We start from the raw sequence: 22,042 nt of genomic DNA, 5'->3' as shown, positions 1-22,042 counted from the left end.
GAAGAATTTCTATTTTGATTTTAGAAATGGGGGTTTTTTAAGATTTTGAAGAAAAAGTTCTCGAGTTTTATTTTGTTATGGAAATTTTAAATAAATGATTGTTTTTTATGGGAATTTTGACAATTTTTTTTTATGAATATTTTTGAAATATGGAGATTTTTGGGAAATTTTTAGTTTAATTTTCGAAATGGAGATTTTGAAGGATTATTTGCAGAGATTTTTGGATAATTTTCTTTGTTTATGAGGATTTTGAAGAATTTTCATTTTGATTTTAGATATGGGGATTTTAAGATTTTGAAGAACAAATTCTCGAGTTTTATTTTGTTATGGAAATTTTAAATAAATGATTGCAAAAATGCAATTTTTTGCTATTTTCCGCAATTTTCAGGGGTTTTTTTGCAATTTACTTAAATTTTAAAAGGCTTATGGTTGAATAAAATTCAGATTTGGATTCAGCGGACCAAAATACATAAGAATCATACTTGGTCTATAGTTCCATAAATTTTTTCTTACCAAAACTGCTAATTTTTGGCGATTTTTATGGTTTTTTGCAATTTACTTAAAATTTTGAGGGTTTACAGGCAAAACTGACTTCAGATTCGGATTCAGCGCGTCGAAATACATAAAGATAGGTAGGTCCGGTCAAAAGTACAGACCACTTTTTTTTGTGGGCCGGTGTAATTATTATTGCTATGAAAATTTTTTTTTTTTTTTGAATTTTCAACAGAAACAAAAATTTTACCTTAGACAGAATCTTCTTGAGTAAATTATCGCATATCTTCTGAATGAAAAACAAAAAAAGGAAACACATGTCAGTTAAATTTAGATGTTTATTTAATATGCTAATTTATTGATCTATTGATCCATTATTTAGCACCAACTGTTTCATGACTAAAAATGCATCAATGTTATTATTAAAATTATATACTACAACCATAATTATCATATACATCTGACATCTTTAGTCTCAACTCGATCCTTCAATCGACAGTTTCAATTTTTAACTCGAGCGGAGTTTTAATTTCAATAATGTTTTATTTTATTTTTTATTTTTTTATTATTTTAGTACTTACATGTACGTTTATTTTTACTTTTACATCATTGATTATTAAATAATTAACTAATTATTTAATTTTTTTAGTTCAAATGTCCCTCGGATCTTTTGGATATTCGCGACGTCGTAAGTAATTTTTAACCCACATATCAATAAATTTAGGATTTATTCAAAATTATGACTAAAATATCAAAGATACGATAAAATGTTAAGGATACAATTTTTTAGTAAAATTCATTTTCTACAAAAAAGCTTCTTTTCAACTTTTCCCTAAAGTCAATACTTTCGACGTAATAATTATTTAAAGTCAACCATAAAAAATATTGATTAAAAATTTGAATTCTAAACTGAGCTTGAAATTAAATTTATGGCTTAAGGATCAAAGATATGATAAAATTGACAAAGGATAAATTTGTAGAGAATGAAATTCTCTATAAAAAAGATTCTTATCAATTTTTGTCTAAAGCTATTAGATTAACAGATGTATAAATTTATAGAGCAACATAATTGGCCAAGAGAATTTAAAGATTGCGGGGGTAAATTTCAATCACCAATTGAATTATCGCCATCGAAATCAATTATTTTGCCATTACCATCATTAGAATTACTGGGTTATCATAATTATCTGCCACGTTTGACAATAAAAAATAACGGGCATTCTGGTAATTTTAATTTTTTTGATTTTTAAATAAATTTTTTGAGTTAATTTTTAAAATATAATTAATTTTTTAGTGGCATTGAATGTTGACAATAACAATTTAAAATTGAACAGAAAACTGCCTTATATTTTTGGTGCAACGTTAGAGGATAATGAAGGATACGAATTTAGTGGTTTGCATTTTCATTGGGGATTAAAAAATTACCGGGGATCTGAACATGTTGTCAATGGTATCAGGTATTGATTCTATATAAATTTTATGACAACGAAATATATTAATGTGGGTACTCGAACAAGCGGGAATTTACCGTTTAATATTATGGTGTTATCAATTTTTTTTTTTTAGTATTTTTGAAAATTTTGTTCTCAAAAATTTGTATTTGTAAAAAAAAAATTATCTAGTTTCAAAGTTTATAAAATTCCTAGTAAAATGAGTACTCACATCATTACTTTCTGATTTTTCTATTTTTTTTCGAAAACCAAAATTTTCAAAATTTTTTTTTGTCATCAAAACATAGGCATGTGGGTACTCATTCTACTCGACATCTTACACTCTACTTGAATTCACAACAATTTTTTATAAAAACTGTATGCAGCATTAAAAAAACTAATTAATTATCTCCTTCGTAATTAATAGGTATCCCATGGAAATGCATATAATTCACAAAAATAAATTGTATCTCGATATCAAAGAAGCTCAGGAACACAAAAATGGTCTAGTTGTCCTCGGAATATTTTTCCAGGTAATTAATTATATAGTTAATTACAATTAATTAATTAATTAATGTTTTGAATAATTTAGCTGCAAGATGAGGACAATAATAATTTGAACCCAATATTAAAAAATTTTCAATCATTAAAATGGATCGACAGTGATCTCAAAATGAATTTATCAATAACTTTGAAGTCATTACTACCCTCTGATATTGACACTTACTATACATACAGAGGGTCACTTACAACTCCACCATGCAGTGAAGCTGTCACGTGGATTATTTTCACCAACCCCATCCCCATTTCTTTTAGGCAATTAAATAAATTTAGGTTCCTATCCAATGGTGAAGATAGTCTTGGTGATAATTTTAGAAAATTACAAGATTTGGGTAAACGAAAACTTTATTTAAGAAAATTAAATGATGACTTTGCTAAAAAATATGACTCTGGTAATTTTAATATCAGTGACTTAGAGTGGATTTATGAATGAATAAAAAAAAAAAAAGTTGAACTAAAAAACCGGGAAGTGGATATGATCCTGAAGTTAGAAGTGATTCTGAAGATAGCGGACAATTAAAAATTTTTGAGATTTTTTTTCAACCAATTAATTATAAAAAAAAAAAAAAATCAAAAAATATGCATGTGTAGAAAATTCAAAAAACTGTAGGTGAAATTTTTTAAAGTTTTTTTTTTTTGGAATTTATTGTTTTTAAAAAAATCCAAGAATTATTTGACGTTTGCTAAATTCAGTATCATACTTAGAAGACAATCAACAATTTTTGGATTTTCTTTTTCTACAAATTAATGACAAAAAAAAAAAAAACTAAAAATATGCACATGTAGAAAAATGAAAAAGCAATAGGTGCAATTTTTCGAAATATTTTTTTTTTTTATAATATATCGTTTCTAAAAAAATTAAAAAATTATCAGACGTCGGCTAACTTAAGTGAATCGTTTATTTGAGAAACCCCATAAGTCGTGTTTTTTACGAAATTGGGTTTTTTGCATTTTTTGATTCTTTGGATGTCCCTCCATAGAAATCAATCAAAATATGCATCAAATCAGCGTTTAAAAAAAAGTGAACGAGGTGAAAGCAATTTCATTTAATTGAGAAACCCCATAAGTCAATGACTCAAATAAACATATGCAGTTTTAGTTTTACAGAAATCATTTTTTTTTTTTTTTATTTAAAATTCGCGCTTTTTTGGGAATTTAATTTCAAATGTTGTTTTATTGTTGACTGTTATATGACTAATTAAAATGTTTAAATTAATTATAATTTTTTGTAATTTCTGAGTTTCAGAGTTCAAATACATATTTAATACTTCATTTTATCAGTGATAATAAATGATTTGAGTAGAAACATTTAAAAAAACAATGATTTTATAACTTTTTTTTTCCGTTTGGTTGAGAAACCCCATAAGTCAATCAACTTTAAATAATTTTTTAAGTAGTTTCAGTTAAAAAATTAATTTTTTTTTGTTGGAATATTTTTCAGAGACGCTAACATTGTTGTATTCAATTATTTATTTATTATTTTAATGTCAAGTTTTTCCAAAAAAATGTTTTTTGTGTTTCCTGAAAAATTTTGTTTTCTTGACTTATGGGGTTTCTCAAATAAAGGATTCAATTATCATAAAGCGGATTCAAACTGTGGACTCAAGGTTTATAATAAACGCGTTAGGGTAGGAAATTTTAGGTTCTGAATTAAACGTAATACATAACTATTTAAATCGTTTATTAATAAGTAAACAATGTAATTATAATAATTTGTTAATTTTTTTTGTAGACAATAATAATAATAATATTTAGTTACAAAACAGTGGAAGCGTTTTTTTTTTAAACAAATTAATATCAGGAAAAAAAAGCAATTTGATTGCAGTTACGGAAAAGTTCACGTACTTTCTCTGACTTAAGTCTTTTTAAGACTTAAATTTTTTTTTGAAAAAAATTTTAAAAACTTTGCCGCGAAAAATGAAGTATTTTGTAAAGATTTAATTTAAATTTAATTTCTCAGCGAAACTATTGAGTTTATAAAAAAAAGTTTCAAATAATTTTTGTAGGGAATTTAATTCTCTACAATAATGGTCCTTATAAATTTTCATATAAATCCAATAGTTTTTGAGTTATATATATTTTAAGTAAGCTTCATTAGAGCATATTATTCTCAGAATTTATAATTTTGAAAATAAGTCAAAATTTTTCAAATTTTTGACTAAATGTCATAGAAACTTTTTTGTCGAGCATTAAATTTTTTACAAAATCTTTTTACAACTTTTTTTTGTACAAATGATAATTCCGGATGTAAAGTTGATTTATAGTTTTCTGTAACTGTAACCTAAAAACTTTTTCAACCCTTTCTATTTTATATTTATATATATATTAATATCTATTTTTTTAATAATAATATATTTTTTATTATTATACAGGCCTTGTGATGATTGTTTATTAATATTTTTCTTTGTATTCATTTCCTGAGACAAAACTAGACTTCGACAAAATGGCCGGCGCATAAAATGGCCGCTTATATTCCCGGCTATTTTTTTTCATAATAAAAAAAAAATAAATAAATAAAAAAACATGATCAATGATAAAAAATGTGCGCGTAAACTTTATTGTGCATAAAAATTCGTAAAAAAACAAGAAAACAAAAAAAATTTAAAAAATGGCAGTTTAATAATGACTTGACATTTGCAAGCTTACTGCGTCTCCAATCTCTCAATTTGCTGCCTAATCATATTAAAAACTTGATGCCTTACCGCGAGGTCATTGATCAGAATAATCTTACCCGTAGTATCTGACCCGAATAACCCGCCGAGTTTCTTTTTCTTGGCCTCCTTGACCGCAATCTGTACCCCCTTTTCGATGATCCTCGGCTCGGTAATTTCTGCCCATGTGTATCCCCAGTCTACTTTCCAGCCTCCAAAGAGGTCGCTGTGCTCTAAGTACGCGATCCTCTTGTCGGTCATGAGTAAAACGTCTTTACCGACGAACGTGTGGTAAGAGTAGACGTCGGTATTTGCGTACTTGCCCTTTTCTAGATCAAGTAAAATCTTGTTGCCTTCGGCCTCTGCATGGACATACGGCCGGACAAGACTGTCAGGCTGAAGAAACCGGGGCGGCCTTACACGTTTTACCTCTTCGGAGAGTTCCGTTGCCCGACGTACTGCCCCAAAGGAGCCACTGGCGAAATCAATGGCCCCAGCGGTGGGTCTGGTTACCAGTCCGACCATTCCCTTGCCGAAGCCTTTGAAGAAACCTTCTACTCCTTCTTCCTTGGCCCCGGAAATGGGTTTCATCACTACACCGGTAACACCGTCGACGAATCCCATGACGAGACCTTTCCCACTCCTCGCCAGGCCTTCTTGCAAATTAGCCGGCTGTTTATTAAGACCTTCTTGACGCTTCCGTTGGTAGTCTTTGTCGAAGGTCAAAGCTGCCAATCCCTTGCCCATGGCGCCGGTTATCTTGGAAACCGCACCAGCCATTCCACCGACAGTGTGCCCCAGCATGCTGCGAACTCCCAGAAGTAGGCCTTCGGCGAACTCCCCGGGTCCTTGGATGGCTCCTTGGAAGGGCTCGTAGAACAGGTCCTCGATTCCTTTCATAGTTCCTACGACCAGACCGTAAGGGTTCCCGATCACGTCAAGCCCGAGGACTAGGACGTAGAGTTGTTTGATGGCCTGTCCTGTGTAGTGACTAGTCGCCTCGCTGATGAGCTGCTTGTTGGTCATGAAGATGTAGTCGCGTTCAAAGTAGGCCAGTTTGAAAACTATGTCGTTGATATCAGTCAAGGTCACGCCAATTCCTTGCAGCAGAACGTTAAGGAACTGAGGTACTGCAGAGGGTCCACCGCCCCCGCCAGTCATGGAGAAGCTGATGTGGATCTTTAGCGGCGAGAAGTGAAGGAGGTCAAAAAAGTTCTTTTGCTCAGCGGTTGTTATCATAGCGACGTGATAGATCAGAGGCTCGTCGACCAGTTTCATGTCTTCAGCAAAGAGCCGAGTTTCTTCGGCGTCACTCACCTCGTTGGCTTCAAAGAAGGTCATCAGCGCGTTGATGAACCCAATGTCTACCTTGACATGGAATTCCTGAATCAGGACCTTAAAGTACCTGAACTGCTGGACCGTACTGTGTTCCAGAAGTCGCTTGACTAAACTCAGTTCCGCGAATGGTTTCATTACCGAACTGGCGACACTCTTTGGCGGTGGAACCGGTGCCAGTATAACTGGAAAAACACATTCTGCCAATTGATTGTCAATTTGCAGCCTGTTTATCTTGGCGTGAAGCTGGACTTGGTGAACAGAAGTTCGATACTGAATCCAGAGTCCAGTTTGGAAGGTGCGACGCATGTACCGCCGATGAGGGCGTAGCATTTCCATATTCTGGAAGTCAACCAACAATTTAGGCTCCAGCATCACTCGGTAAGGGGGGTCACTGCCAACTTGAACTTCTCTTACGTATTTTTGGTAGCCTTCCTCAATTACCAGTACCTCTGAGGCAGTCAGTGGCTTCCACCGGCTACCGATTGTCTTCCGCGTTTCCCAGATGATACCCGAGCTCGCAATTCTCAAGTACAGCAGCTCTACCCTGCTCGCGTTGTTAACTAACGACAATCCGACTCCATGGATGTTCAAAGTGATTTCCTGGTCGATAACCTCCAGGTCTCCGACTAGCTGACAGTCTTCCGCGACTTTAAGGCTCGTGGTGAAAAGCAGAACCCGCTGGAATCCGTCGAGAAATGAAACGTAGTAAACTTCTTCTTCAACTTCAGGTAAAGTGAAGGCGCCCAAATTGTCCTTGCGAAGGTCGTTCTCGATTTCCTTTTTGTTGTTATCTTCCCAGAGGAGTTTTCGCGGTCCCGAGGGATTTTCCCAGGTGTAGAACATGCGATTGAATGACTGGAGAGACCGGACATTCATGGAGCCTTTCTCCCAGAGGTCAATAGTATGCGACGTGTGGTTGATTATCAACGCAGGGGCATTTCCTAGAGAGTACGCGGAGAGGGAAATGTAGATACCGCCTTCGTTTATCTGGATGTCGACGTTGATGCCACCGTACTTATTGTCCAGCTTCAGGAGGGTCGTGTGGACTTCGGTGTAAACAAATGGAGCCGTTTTTTCAGGACTTCCCGCGACCATGGCAATCAACATCTTGCGGTCTTGGTCGGACTCGGGCCAGAGAGCTTTAACTTCGCGGGCGGGAACGCGGGTGATGGGACTGGCTGGTCGATAGGCTTCTTGACACTCGATCAGGAAATCCATGTTGTTTATCAGGACAAAGTAGGGGGTGAAGGTTATTTGCTTGGTCAGGGAATTGTAGGTCAGCTGGTTGTGAACTCCCAGGCGGTGGTCGATTCCATTGTACCGGCAGACTACCATTCCCTTGCTACCGGCGACATCTATCGGGAACTTCTCGGACCAGTCGCCGTCCTCGATGCGGACCATTGCTTTTTTCTTACCAAAGAACGCTTTCGAACGGAAGGAAAACATTATGGGCCCTTTGTAGGTCTCCGGGTGATAAATCACGTTCAGGTAGTCATCGGTATTCTGTAAAATGGAAATTCATTTTGTGAGTATCAGATTATGGAAATTTTTTTTACGAGAACGCGTAGACTTCTCTTGATTTTAAGCCATGCAGAAATAGATGAAGCAGATTTTTAAGATTAAGAATTGATAGAGATAGCAAATATTTTTTTTTTTTTTTATAGCGATGTGGGTATTTGATTCAGAGGGAATTTGATCCTTTAAAATACTGAATAATCAATTTTTGAAAATTTAGTACTTTTTGAAAATTACTAAAAAGGATTTTTTCAGTATATCGATATGGGTATTCATTCGAGAAGAAATTGAGACCTTGTCAATAATTCAGTTATAAATTTAAAAAAATTTTGATTTTTTTGAAAATTTTTTTTATCCAAAATATAACGATGTGGGTACTCGTTTCAAAGGAAATTTTCTTCTGAACCCAACTATGTCATTAAAAAAAAAATATTTACTATTGATCAGCATAAATTAAAATAAGTAGTCGTGTGTTAATTTAAACCCAACACCAATCCTCTGGAAACGTCCTGTATTAAATAACAGCAGTGAGTAAATTAGCAAATAAATAAACAATAAATCTAAATAAACAGTAAAATCACCGATTTCCCTTTACGCCTTCCGTACTCGCCCCGCCGTCCCCGTCGCCGTAAGTGACATAATTTCTGAAATACATCGCAAGCTCCAGTACACAGCCACGTTCAATAAATATTTATAATAACTAATCACATAACAAAATAAACCAACAGTTTTTCTCGCTAATTTTTATGCTAAGCATTTATATTTTTTTTTATAAATTAATAATTTTGATTAATTTATTTTTTGTTTTCATTTTAAAAAATTAATTATTCAATCTACCTTAAATGGACTCGTCTCTTTGCCACCTTTACTCGATTTCTGCAATAAAATTATTTATAAAAAAACCCCCGTAGTTTTATCATACAAAATATTTTTCATGCATTTTTTTTATTTTTTTAAATTCGTGCAAAAAAAAATCACGATTACACTTTTATTTTTTTGCTAATTATTAATTTTTAAAATAGTTAATTAATTGGTAGGAAGAAAATAAAATGCGATAGGTAGTAAATAAATATAAAGCGGCTGTAAATAAAAATATTTAATTAGAGAAAAAAAAAAATTATTTTACTAATTAATGAGATAATTTTTTTTTTAAATATGTAAATGTGATTAATAATCGAATACTTACACGGTAGGCGAGCATCAATCCTGTTTTGTTAAGCATCCAGAAGGGGCAGTAGAGCGCCATCGTTACGGAGCCATGTTTGAAAGAGCAGTGCATCCCTAGGTCCATTACGACCTTCGAAGAACTGTCGAAAGACTCGAAAGACCAGACGGAAAACTCAGGAGGATTGGCGACGATGTCGCCTTTGCAGGACCAGTCTTTTTCTAAATACTGCGAAAGCTATAAAAATTTTTTTTTTTAATATTTTGTGAAGTTTTTTACTGCTTATTGCAGTCGGATGCAGAATTACAACCACCCGTTCATCTTACAGCTACAAAAAATAATATTTTAAATTTATATAATGAATTTGAAAATGTATTTCTACAAAAATTCTACCAATGACCATTTTTGCAAATTTTCTATACTCCAATCCATCTTACGGCGGCTAATTTATTTAATGGCTCCGGCTTACTATGTATCAATTCCAATTGTTTTTTATTTGCTCGCTCAAATTTAACCCACTAATGCTTAACCTTTTTCATCCCATCTTACTGTGACATATAAATATTCCTTAATTTCACATCCGTCATTCTTTAAAAAGACATTTTCTATCCCAAATAATTCTCGCTATACTACCCACCATTTTTTCTACTTTTTTTTTCCATCTTACGGTGACAAGAACTATATCTTACTATTACGGCAAGCTCTCATTAAAATATTCTTTCTTTTTTATCCCAAATAATCCCAAAGATACGACCCACTATTTTCTAATTTCACTCTTCCATCTTACGGCGGAAACAAATAGATATCCGACTTTTACATCAGACACCTATAAAAAATACATTTTTATCCCAAAAATACTAACTTACTAGCCACCATGTACCCCACCCTTCCATCTTACGGCGACAAAAGCTGTATCTTACTTTCACAAGTGCCCATTAAAAAATACTCTCGTTTTTTACAGTTTTTATTCTTTACATATTTTACATTACATAGTCTTTACACTGTAAAAAATCCGGAGTGAATCCGGAGTGAATTGGGAGTGAAATAAAATCCGAGTTCACTCCGGATCCACTCCGCCACTCGGAGTTCCGGAGGTTTAAAGAAAATCACTCCGCATGCGGAGTGAATTGGGAGTTTTTTTTTAGCGGAGTGATCTCGGAGTGACGCGGATTTTATTTCACTCCCAATTCACTCCGGTCCGGAGTTTTAATACTTAAATAAATTTATATTAATTTATATGAAACTGCTAAACAATATGTGTGTGTGTGTGTGTGTGCGAGTGTGTGTTTGCGTGCATGTGTGTGTTTGAGTGTGTGCAGGTGTTTGTGTGCGTGTGTGCAAATTTGTGCGTGTGTGAAAATGTGTGCGTGTGTGCAAATGTGTGCGTGTGTGCAAATGTGTGCGTGTGTACAAATGTGTACGTGTGTGCAAATATGTGAGTGTGTGCAAATGTTTGCGTGTGTGCAAATTTGTGTGTGTGTGCAAATGTGTGCGTGTGTGCAAATGTGTTCGTGTGTACAAATGTGTACGGGTGTTCGAATGTGTGCGTGTGTGCATTGTTAGCTATCTTGTTCCCATTTCTGTTTCCATATTTTTTTTGCAATCACGAAGTGTTTTTAGTGGGCAATATTGCAGACAGGCTGCAGTCTGGCAGCTATATGGAACGAATCCCACAGGTCAATGCATTATATCAACTTGTGAAAAATAATTCATTTGCTCTCGGTGGGATTCGAACCTGAGCCTGGCCAATACTTGAGTTCGAAGACAAGAGTGTTATCCACTCGACCACAAGTACTGGTTCACTCATCATTTTCTTTATTTTCCCTTTCCATCTTACGGCGAAAAAAAATCAAAACCTCCCAAATAAACTCTAATTCTATTTCGCATATTATTGACCCTTTCTCGTTTTAAAATGAGCACAACCTCGTCGTTTAACGACATAAAAAACATACATACATATATATAATTACCTTAATAATAATATTAGAATTATTGGAGTCGACCGTTGGTAATTGTATCGTTGTACTTGCTTTAACGACTTTTTCTTCAATCATACCAGGTAATATTATAACAATATCAATTGGTAAGAAATTTTTCAAATAAACAGACGGATACAAATGTATATTATATATAGTACTCGACATAGTATGACGTGTTGTATTTTCAAAATAAACTTGTTCTATTTCACCTACAGTCTGCAAAAGAAATTTCGTTAATTTATTTAATTACTAAATAAGTAATTAAAAATAGACAAATTATTTTAAGCAAAAACAATAAAAAATACATGCAAACTATTTTTTTACTCTAAAAAATAATAACTTGTACTTCTAAGCGACTATTTTAAGGCCTAGCATTTAGTCGATACCTGAAGTGGAGATTTGAAGTATTTCGATGAATTAACATTTTTATTAAAAGTTTTATTATTAAAATTAAATAAATAATTACTTAATTTCGAAGGCCAATCGATAGAGTTATAGAGCAAAGAGACATTATTGTTATTGTAGAGGATACAAGCAATTGCAATCGTTGTGTAAAGAATCTAAAATATTCGCGTGCTATTTTTATTGTTTTGTAGACAGTTACAATAGAATAAAATTAACCCACAGATTTTTTAGTAGGCGCATTGTGGAACTGATGTGATTCTCGTTCAAATGAGTACCCACATGAGGGTCCGTTCATAAAATACGTTCGCACTTATGGGGGAGAAGGGGGTGTCGTTTACTGTGACAAGGCGGGTCGAGGGTCTAAGGAAACGTGACGTTCGCAGCTCATCAAACAATTTTAAAAATTTTACTCTCGATTTTTTTTAATTTAATTTTTTTGTTACGATAAAAAGTCGCGATACGCAAGTTAACCAACGTCTAATAACTTTTTGATTTTTTTTAAAAAGGGTAAATTATAATAAAAAAATATTTTAAAAAATTGCACCTATAGATTTTTTACTTTTCTACATGTGAATTTTTTTTTTTTTTTTTTATAATTCATTAATTTGTTAGAAAAAAAAATCCGCAAATTATTAATTGTCTGCTAACTTCAGGATCATTAGAAAATCATTCGTTTCATATTTATAAGTATATAAATATTTCTATTTATAGTTAAATCTGCGGAAGAATGGGCTTTCCTCCCACTACTTCGCTATAATGGTTCATGAATTTACACTAATGCGCATGCGCAGTAATGACTTGATTGTAGAAAAATGGTGGGAGAAAAACCTGTTCTTTTGCAGACTTAACTGTATATAAATTTTCATCGTACGGAGGGGGGGGGAGGGTCTATCATTTGTGACGCAATATTGATAAGGGGATCATAGAAAATGTAACATAGCGTGACGTATTTTATGAATGGCCCCTGACTACTTTTTCCGTGGGTCAATTTTCTGATTGGATTTAAAAAAACAAACCTGTATATAAAATGGCTCCTTGGACTGTTTATTCCTTGGTTCACATTTTAGCAATTTGGTCATACTCAGAGTTTTCTGCAAATCCTTCCAGATGAAGGGCTCAACGGAAACCATATACTCATCGACGCTGAAGAACAGCCAGTAGATATTAGTCGGTGTATAGACGGCATCTAGCGGTAAGCAGAGTTTCTCATCCGGTTTTACAGTTCCCACACATTCGACTTCATTCCCGCGCTTGGTCATATAATAAACGGAAACGGGTTCTGTGAAGTGATTGTGGACTTGTAGAATACTTCTCAAGGTGACAATAGTGCTGCCATTTTCAACGATAATATCAGAAATTATTCCCCACTCTTCTGAGCTCTCCTTGCGGTACTTCAACGAAAAGAACCTCTTGTCCGCCCTGAGGACGGGAATCATTAGCTGGTTACTGATCCCATGGAAATTTATTATAAATTTGTAATCACTGTCCTGCTGTACGGAAGTTCTCATTTGCTCGAGCATAATAGAATCTCTTTTGTCGATTAATGGCGCTAGTTGGATCCCGGCGCCTGTTTCTAGAACTACTTCTTTGTATTTACCATCATTACCAGTCTCCCGTTCCGCGGGTTCTAGATTTTTATCAAGAATCACGAAATTACTTGCCTCCAAGTCTAAGGTCAGTTTCAAACCGGTTTCATTCTTTAGGACATAGGGCGCGAGCCTCGGAACTGAGTCCGTAGCATCCATTGCGCTGGTAAACGCTTTGCTGAGCTGCTCCATAACCTCAACACAAGTTTTCGTCACCGTTATTTCTAAATTATCAACAGAGTCGATGTCAATCGACATGCGGGACTGGTTGAAATCTTCGGGCTCGCTCTCCGACCCCGGGGAAATGGCACTAGCGCCTCGGGAATCGGGTGCCAGATCATGGAACTGAATTTTGGTCTTGAGCTCCCAAGAATTCGAAGACCGTTCGCCATTTTGAATAACCTCAACTGGCTCGATCAGCGGCTCCCAAAGCGCGAGTCGGCTGTTATAGTAAGCCATTATTACAGACATGGTGGCGTCGATGCTCATTGTTCTGGTACTCCAGTCATTAATACTGCTCTGGAACCCGACGTTTAGCAGCAACATTGGCAGGGTTTTATTTCCTACGCCTGCTTCCAATGTCAATAGAATAGTTGGAGCTGAAATAATCGCTAGTTCCGGTTTGTAAGCTACTACGCTGTCATCCACGAAAGCAATGTCTTCAACAGCTTCCATAGCGACCTCAGTTTTGAGGAACCAGTAGTCTGTTTCCTCGTACGGTGTTATGAGCCAAAGCCCTTGATGGTTAGGATCAGCCTTGACCTCATGGTCTGTTTCCGGGTCACTCAAAGAGACTCCACGTAATACGCGATTCAGAATTTCAATAACTCCAGGTGATACCGATACATGGATGTCCGTGCAACAGACGTCGACATGCAGGCCCTTATTTTCGGGCGTCGAACCAGCAATGCTGACACTAAAAGGCTTTAGGACCTGGTACACGCTGTCAGCGCGTTTTGCAGGGTTGTAAATCCCTGTTAAAACTGACAAGTCTTTGACGGAACCAGTTATCACTTGATGCTCACCAATCAATCGTACTTTCATCACTAATTCGGTGTTCATAACAACACAGTTGCAGTCAATATTGTCCATGTCTTCTATCAGAATGATATCTGGTTTCTCTACATGAAGATTCAAGGTTATCATCGCTTGGCTTTGGGCAGCAGCTTTTTTCTTTACTTCGCTGTACTTCTGCACTGTAACTTGTGGCTGGGCTGGCTGAGCCGTTTGGACATTGAAGAAGTCTTTGATCTTCATAAGGTAATCAATTGACACGATGATACTAAAAGAAAAGACGCGGACATCTACAAAAATATCATTGACACTTTGACGGATGGTTACGTCTAGCATGCTACGTCTTTCTGAGTTCTGGTCATCTTCGGTGGCTTCCAAAACAGGCACGGGAGTGGTCCGTTCCATGATTCGTGTCAACTGGCCTTGACGACTTTGTCGCTTGTCATCCAATGTGCAGTTCATCAGCAAAATTGAAGTTGCTAGTAATCCATCTGCGAAAACTGTGCCTTTGACTGCAAAATGTGTGAGACCGAATTGCGCGAGGCCGTTTTCTGGTAAATGTAGCGGAGAAGTTTTGCTTTGCAGCAGTTTAGAGCCACCTGTGAATAAATTTATCATAAAACTGTCCATGATAAATTCAAATTTTACTGACGCGCGTGCTGACTTTTGTACTTCTGAAGTTTGACGTTCAGTCACCTGGACATCAACTTCTTTGACACTGGGCCTCTGGTTCTCGAGCTTTTTTTCGCGGGCAGGTTGAACCTGCGGGTCATCAGACTCATTCAGGTTCTCTTCTAAGACTTTCAAAATCATCGCGTAATCCTGTTTGCTCATCAGAACTTCAATCTGTTTAAGTCGCCCGTACATGTCAACGTCCGGAATTGAAGTGAACCAGGAAGATAAGTTGCGTTTTATGAGCAGCCCAAAGCTGACCGGTTGCAACAGCAAAATTTCGTTTTCTGTCTGGAAGTTATCAGTCAACCTAACGCGCGATAATTTCAAATTAGCTAATTCGATTTTCATTTCATCAACAATCGGAGACTCTCCATCCTCAGATGTATTCAAAGTTTTCAAATTATTGTAAATAGTAAGTTGTCCCATGTCAAGCATCAAACAGTGCTCGGATTTAGAATTCATGGGAACATAAATCACTGGGGCTTTTAATTTTATCGAGAGCTCAATTCGTGCGGCCGAAGCCTGCGCGTCCTTGATATTGGTCTTGGCGGCTTCTGCTGCTGCGGCTGAGGCTTCAGCTATTGCCTGCTGCGCTGCTTGGAAATTATTCAAGAATTTCATCACTCTAGACACGAAATCATTGAGAAATACAACCCGGTGACAACCCATGCTTATTTTAACTGACATGTTGTTCTTATTTTCATGCGCTTCCACATTATAAATAACAGCTTGTACCTGGAGCGACTCTCCGCTCTCCACAGAAACAATGCTCTGATAAATAGTCTTAGGATTCAAATCCTGGATGTGAATCGACGTCAAATTGACGTTAGCCTGTGAGTAAGACACTTTCATAATATAACCAGCAGTGATCCCCTGAATGAAGAATGCACTGATCTCTTGCTGCTCGTTAGCTATTTTTAAACTTATCGTCCCAATTTTTGCCTTTATCTTCAAATCAATACACTCGACAACAACTTTCTTACGGTTCTTAGTCTTTTTCTGTAGCTGATCTTTGAAAAACGTCGAAGTATCCTCCTGGATCGTGGATAGCTGAGAAAATCCTCTGGTGGTCGCTACTCTAGAATCTAACGAACTGCGTGGCGTTACTTTATCCTGGACTTCATTTACGTAGCGCATAACATTGATTAACGCTTCTTGGTGCAGCAGAACATCTAGGGTAGTGAATTCTAGCTGCAGTAGTTTGACCACCGATCCATGCCGCGTCGTAAATTCTGGTGAGCGCTTGCTAACACTAACAAAGTGAACCACTATCAAGTAAACCTGATGTCCAGAAGTCATCGGCGTGTTTATCATAAAAATTTCTTCGTCTTTATGATACTGGGTGACTTGGATTCCACCCAACCGCAACTTGATATCTTGCTCGTAGCTTCGTGTCGTCATTTCCGCTTCGACTTTCAGTACTTCAACTTTCATAAATGGACGCATGTCTTCATCGGATGCTTTAAAAACAGTCAATGTGAATTCGTTCATGACAAAGTTAGCTTCTAGATCAGTAGTTTGGACGACCCCGTCCTCAGAAACTTCAGGGACAGGCTTGGAAATTTCTTTTACGTAATTTAGTGATAACTGAGACAAGGACTTAGATAATGGAGTCGCTTGGAGCTCGGACTCGTCCTCAGGAAACGGAATACTCTGGATTATAGACACGGCTTCTAGGAGCCTTGAATCCGGGATACAAAGTGCCAAAGATGGTAACTGTCCAATAATACGCATCTTGGGTAGAACCGGATCATCAGTGACCAGACACTTGTGGAACTGGATTTCTAGGGTAGTAGGTTGTAAAATCACCATCGGACTTGATGACATAGACAACCCGAGTCTCCAGTCTTCAGTTTTGGTAGCAACAAGTGCCTGGAAGTTTACGATCTTCAATGCGAACCGGTCGTAAGAATGCTCACGCAAATGCATCATGATATCTTCCTCGCTTTTACCCATACTGACCAACTGACGCACTGTCTGCGATGACATTTCATCTCGCGGTTTCTCCAGGGTGTGCACTTTCAAGCTACCCAAATTAATAACAATCATAGACTCTCGCGCGCGATAGAAACCATTTCGCGGAACAATCAATTGGGAAGCTTCCAAATCAACTTGGATGTCTAGCTGAGAGTGTTTTTGAATCGCGTATTCAAGTCCTAGAGCCGACATTTCTTTGAGACCTTCAAGCTGTTCAGCAGCTGCCTGCTGGATCTGATTAAACGCAGATTGGTTGGATACTTTAAAAAGTTTTACCAATTGGATAATTGTCTGCGCGTCGTAAACAAAGTGGACCGACTTGGACTTAACAATAATCCTGTCACCGCAAGATTTATCAAGAGGGTTCTTTTCATAGCTCACGCTAAAAAGAACATCTTGACGTTCTACGTCATTTTGAATAAGCGAAGGGATCTCATTGTTCTGCTTGACTCCTAGAACTTTTATTTCATTGAGGGAAAGGGTTGTGTAGATTGAATTGGCAGCTGGTCGTAATTTAAACGCGCTGCGAACGCCGTTCAGTGAAATGTCTAGAACATTTGGGTCCTCTTTGTCCGTGTCCGAAATGATGATATGCAAACCATGCAGATAGAAAACCATGTCAATCATTTCGTAGGATTCAGGGTAATGCGCAGGCGCGCTGTTCTCCTGATAATCTATCGCTCGATACAATTTTTCTTTTTCCGCGGGGGTCATCGCGTCCTGAAATCGCTTCATTATAGCAGCCGCAGAATTCAAATCTTCAGCTTCCTCTTGCTGAGTAGACCCCCAAAGGAACCCAAACCACCCACGCTTAGCTTTCAAACTCTTTTCTTTCTCCGCGAGTCTCTCGACTTCTAACTCAATTTGCTGACGAATCACCACCAGATTAAAAAGATCCAAGTTTTGCTCGCAGTGGGTAATCCGTTCTTCAATGGCGGGAGCTGTTTTTTTGCAGGTAAGTTTTGTTTGATAAACTTCCGCGTATTCACGACAGAGATCTCGGTGCTCTTTCATGTGCACCCAGTTCCAATTCCGTCTACATCTTAGCACGTGTTCCTCCAGGACACATTTGTAAGCAAACTGCCACCACTGGCGATAAAATCCGCGGTAACTTGGGACATCCGGACGATATTTACGAAACGGGGCTGCCTTTTTAGCACGATCTAGACCCTCTCCCAATTGTAGCAAGGTCGCATACTGACGTTTTGTCAACCCAATTCTCAGTTTCTCCATTTCTAGATCCAGCCACACTTTGGGAATCTGATAATTGCTTCCATCTGTTTCTGGTTTCGGGTTTAGTTTCAATTTAGCTTTGACATTTATCGGCCCCAGGAGGTACTGATAGTCCGGAGGAATATTTTCGGTGGTCGCTATCGAATCATGAAAGAGTCTTAAGTAATTACTCGATGACTGCTTGCTAAACTGCATTAGATTGGGGTTCAAGTAAACTGAGAACCCGTCCATGGTGAGAAGTTTGTAAATCTGAGGAATCGCGTACATGTCTTTCTGATTTTCCGCGGCTGTCCAGTTGGTATCGCAGCTCTCAAGCGCTAACCGGTTCAACGTCAGCCCGATTGCGAATTCATGCTGCTTGAAGGTCACATGGTCTTCATAACGGACATGGATACTCTTTATTTCAACATGAATGTTCTTAATCATACGTGCAAGTAATTTTTCCAGCATTGAATCGTCAATTTTTTCCGCGAGCTTCGATTGCTCGAGCAGCTGCTTGTTCTTTTCAATACGCGCAAGCTCCGCTCGCTTCGCTTCCAGCGAAGCTTTAACTTCTTTTTCGGAATCATATTTAACCTGGCTCGCGGGTACTATCAAGAGATAAAGTTCCTCGATTATGCAGTCGATTTGACCATTCCAGATGTCTTTGAAGGGGATTTTTAGTATCAATTTCCCTTTAAAAATAGACAGAAAGGGTCAACGATAAAATGAAGGACTCCTAGGGACATTTAGAAAAATTTTAAATATTTACTGGGGTCTTACCTAGTCGACCGTACTCGAGTTTTATTGGAAGATCTAATACATCTAGAGCACTTTCTTTTATCAGAAGATCTTTGAGGACTACATCGCCTGTAAGATTTATTTTTTTTATAAATAATTATCGGGGAGTTTTGTTATGAATTTGAACCATAAGTTAATTGGGATTTTTTTTTATTTATAAAAAAAATTAACAGTGCGGGGTAAGATGGGCTGCTCATATGATCAAATTCAGAGGGAGGTAAATTTTTGTTTCAGTTATTTCTGATTAATTATAAAAATAATAATAATTATAATGAAATTTTTTTAATGGGGCAAGATGGGTCAGGTAAAATAATAAATGGGGTAAAATGGGCGTAAAAATACAAAAATTTCTGGGTATTAAAAATTAAATTTCTAGAAAATATTGATGGGAAATTGAAATTTAAGTTTTCTTAATGGGGCGAGATGGGTCAGGTGAAATAATAATTGGGGTAAAATGGGCGTGTAAATACAAAAATTTATGTGTATTAAAAATTAAATTTGTAGAAATTTTTAATAGGATAATTAAAATGAAATTGGGGGAAAAGGGGGTAAGATGGGTAGCCTAAATAATGAATATTAAAAAAAAAATAAACTATTGTATTTTTTGATATATAAATATAATTAACAGTATTATTTAATAAAAATTATGTTTATTTTTCATAACGGGGTAAAATGGGCCAACTAAAGACTGGTTTAATCTGTATTACAAAATATCACAACATTTAATACAAAAAAAAAATGATAACAAACATAACGAATTTTCAAGTGAGGCGAAATAGGTCAGCTTACAAAGTGATAAAAAAATAAAAACAATCTTAACTTTATCTCGTATTTTAACATAAGTAATAAATAATTTCGAGTTTACAATAATCAGTTAATTATCGACAAGTTTACTCAACACGACTTAATTTTCCATTAGATTAAATGAAGAGCTAACAAAAAAAAAACAATACTAGTTATGTCATCTGATAAATATTATATAGTCCGTTATATTAAATCTATAAATAACTCATGACAATAATTGCGATGACATCATCCTACAGATATTACTGCTGACCAGCCGACATTATAAATAATAAATATAAAATATGAATAATCATCTACCTTTTGTATTGAGAAATTTAAGTAATTTTTTTTTTTTTTTTTACTTACCACCCCACAGGCTTAGTTTCAATTGTTTATAATCCAAATTTTCAACATATTCTCCCAATATTTTATTCAATAATTCTGTTACTATCGATTCGAAAACCATTTTATATTTTTATTTATACTTTCAAAAATTAATTTTAATTTTATTTCATCACTTCATCATTTAATTTACCAGTAATCACATAAAAATATAAAAATTATTTAAATATATAAGAAAAAAAAACTTTAATAACCTCGAAGTGTCAAAATATTTTAATTGACATTTAAAAAATAAAAAATTATAAATTTATACACATATATATATTTAAATGTACTTGTTATATATGTATATTTAATTATCGAGTAATCATGGTCATTTTAATTTTATTATTATATATTTTAAATAATAATCATTTTCAAGTTATTAATTAATAACCCACTGACATATTTTATAACTTTACTCATATTTTTTTAAATATATAACTATTATTTATTGTTTGTGTTTTTTTTTTACATATTTGATAATTAATTTTAATTTTGAGGTTAATTTTAATTTTACTGTTAAAATTTTTTTTTTATTTGTACTGATTTATTTAATTTATTAATTTTATTAAATTATATGTAGATGTATATATGTTTATATTAAGATTTAATTAATTAAATGATATATAAATATATGTTTAATTGTAGATATATAATGTTGTAACGATACGTATTTTAATGAATGAGAAAATTTTTAAACTGATACAATAACAAACTCTTATAGCGACACATGTTTCTATCAAGGCCGCTATATATATATACCTATATATATATGTATATATGTGTACATAAATAGTTTTGCATATATTTTACGATAAAGACAATAAATAATAAATAGTAATGTTTATTATTTATGAATAATTAAATAAATGATAAAAATAAAAATTTAATTGTGCAAAAAAAAATTTAACTTATATATTTTTTTAGTCAAATTATTTTGAATAAAATTGAATTAATTTAATTTGTAAGAGAACTTTGATGTAATTAATGGTAAATTATAATTTTTTAATAAAATACTTAAAAATTTTAGATATTTTGTATTTTTGAAATTTGAATTTCCCGCCAATTTAATTTTAACTGTTACCGCTGTCTAGTGGTAATTTAGAATAACGATTGTTCAAATATTCGACTGCGGGTCAAATGGGGTTTCGTTTTTGTCAAACTAGGACCAGAGGGCAGCATCATAGCTCGTTCGATGGCGCGCAAAAATTTAACATTAAAAATAATTTCTTAATATTCTGTAAAATTTTTTTATTTTTCTGATATCGAATATACATGCAAACTATAGTAATATTTTATTTTTTTGTTAAAAGAAAATAAAATTTTTCTGTATAAGTACTATTCTTTCAACGTAAGAATTTTTTTATATTTCAACCAAGAAAAAAAATTGCTTAAACCAAGAAAAAAATTTCTTGGGAGAAAAGATATATATGTAGGAGAGAGGTCACTGATGCTAGGCAGTAGTAGCGGGAATAGTTCGATGCTCGCCACGAGATGGCGCCCACCCTCTTGTAGTGTTCCTGGTAGGATACTTATTTCAGAGTTTATATATTCCATACTTGGATCGTTCATATTCAGTGTGAGCAGACGTACAACAATTATTGTACACGTACCATAATTTGATGAATTGTACAATCCTCAATCCTAAATGTACAATCCAACGAGAAATACAATAATTTCTAATGATCGCCATGCTTACCCTTGTGGAAATTTTTCTCTGCAGAAAGTGAAAATGGTTCTTACAAATTGAAAATAACAGTTTTAAAAATCTTATTTTCTCTTTAAAACTCTGAAAAACTCGTAGAAAGTCAAAAAAAATTATATTAAGTCCTGAAAAGTCCAATATTTAGTCAAATTTGGCAATTCTTCAAGACCTATTAAAACTCGTAGCAAAAGTTTTCATATGGCAATACAAAATGTTTTTTAGAATAATTCAGATAAATCTATTGAAATGAAGAATTTCATTACAATAATTGGAAAAAAAATTTCTGGAAAAATTTGAAAAATAGTAAATAATTTATTCAAATTTTTTTATATTACAATTAACATTAAATAATTTACTCATTTGAAT

At 34.8% G+C, this 22,042-nt stretch overlaps 2 protein-coding genes across 5 annotated transcripts; one reads left to right on the top strand and one right to left on the bottom strand.

Moving 5' to 3' along the window:
- Positions 1-264: 264 nt before the first annotated feature.
- LOC130677060 (carbonic anhydrase 9-like) lies at positions 265-4,231 on the top strand. Of its 2 annotated transcripts, none has more exons than XM_057483644.1 (6): positions 265-632; positions 1,142-1,180; positions 1,552-1,716; positions 1,787-1,949; positions 2,350-2,455; positions 2,515-4,231. In XM_057483644.1, exons 2-6 carry the CDS (start codon positions 1,147-1,149, stop codon positions 2,914-2,916), a joined length of 870 nt encoding a protein of 289 aa, XP_057339627.1. In that variant the 5' UTR covers positions 265-632; positions 1,142-1,146; the 3' UTR covers positions 2,917-4,231. The 2 variants fall into 2 exon arrangements, with proteins under 2 accessions (XP_057339627.1, XP_057339623.1); XM_057483640.1 differs by lacking the exon at positions 265-632 and adding an exon at positions 717-1,075.
- LOC130676948 (intermembrane lipid transfer protein Vps13) lies at positions 4,228-20,265 on the bottom strand. 3 transcript variants are annotated; one of them, XM_057483459.1, is made up of 8 exons: positions 19,954-20,265; positions 18,784-18,870; positions 12,553-18,695; positions 11,123-11,347; positions 9,174-9,389; positions 8,825-8,863; positions 8,569-8,631; positions 4,228-7,975 (listed from the first exon to the last, which is right to left on the bottom strand). In XM_057483459.1, exons 1-8 carry the CDS (start codon positions 20,051-20,053, stop codon positions 5,126-5,128), a joined length of 9,723 nt encoding a protein of 3,240 aa, XP_057339442.1. In that variant the 5' UTR covers positions 20,054-20,265; the 3' UTR covers positions 4,228-5,125. The 3 variants fall into 3 exon arrangements, with proteins under 3 accessions (XP_057339442.1, XP_057339447.1, XP_057339452.1); XM_057483464.1 differs by lacking the exon at positions 8,569-8,631; XM_057483469.1 differs by lacking the exons at positions 8,569-8,631; positions 8,825-8,863.
- Between the last annotated feature and the right edge of the window lie 1,777 nt (positions 20,266-22,042).

Source organism: Microplitis mediator, chromosome 1 (genome assembly GCF_029852145.1).
Source record: "Microplitis mediator isolate UGA2020A chromosome 1, iyMicMedi2.1, whole genome shotgun sequence".
Classification (NCBI taxonomy): Eukaryota; Metazoa; Arthropoda; class Insecta; order Hymenoptera; family Braconidae; genus Microplitis; species Microplitis mediator.
Note: the sequence above shows the minus strand (reverse complement) of the source record. Positions and strands in the feature narration are given on the sequence as shown.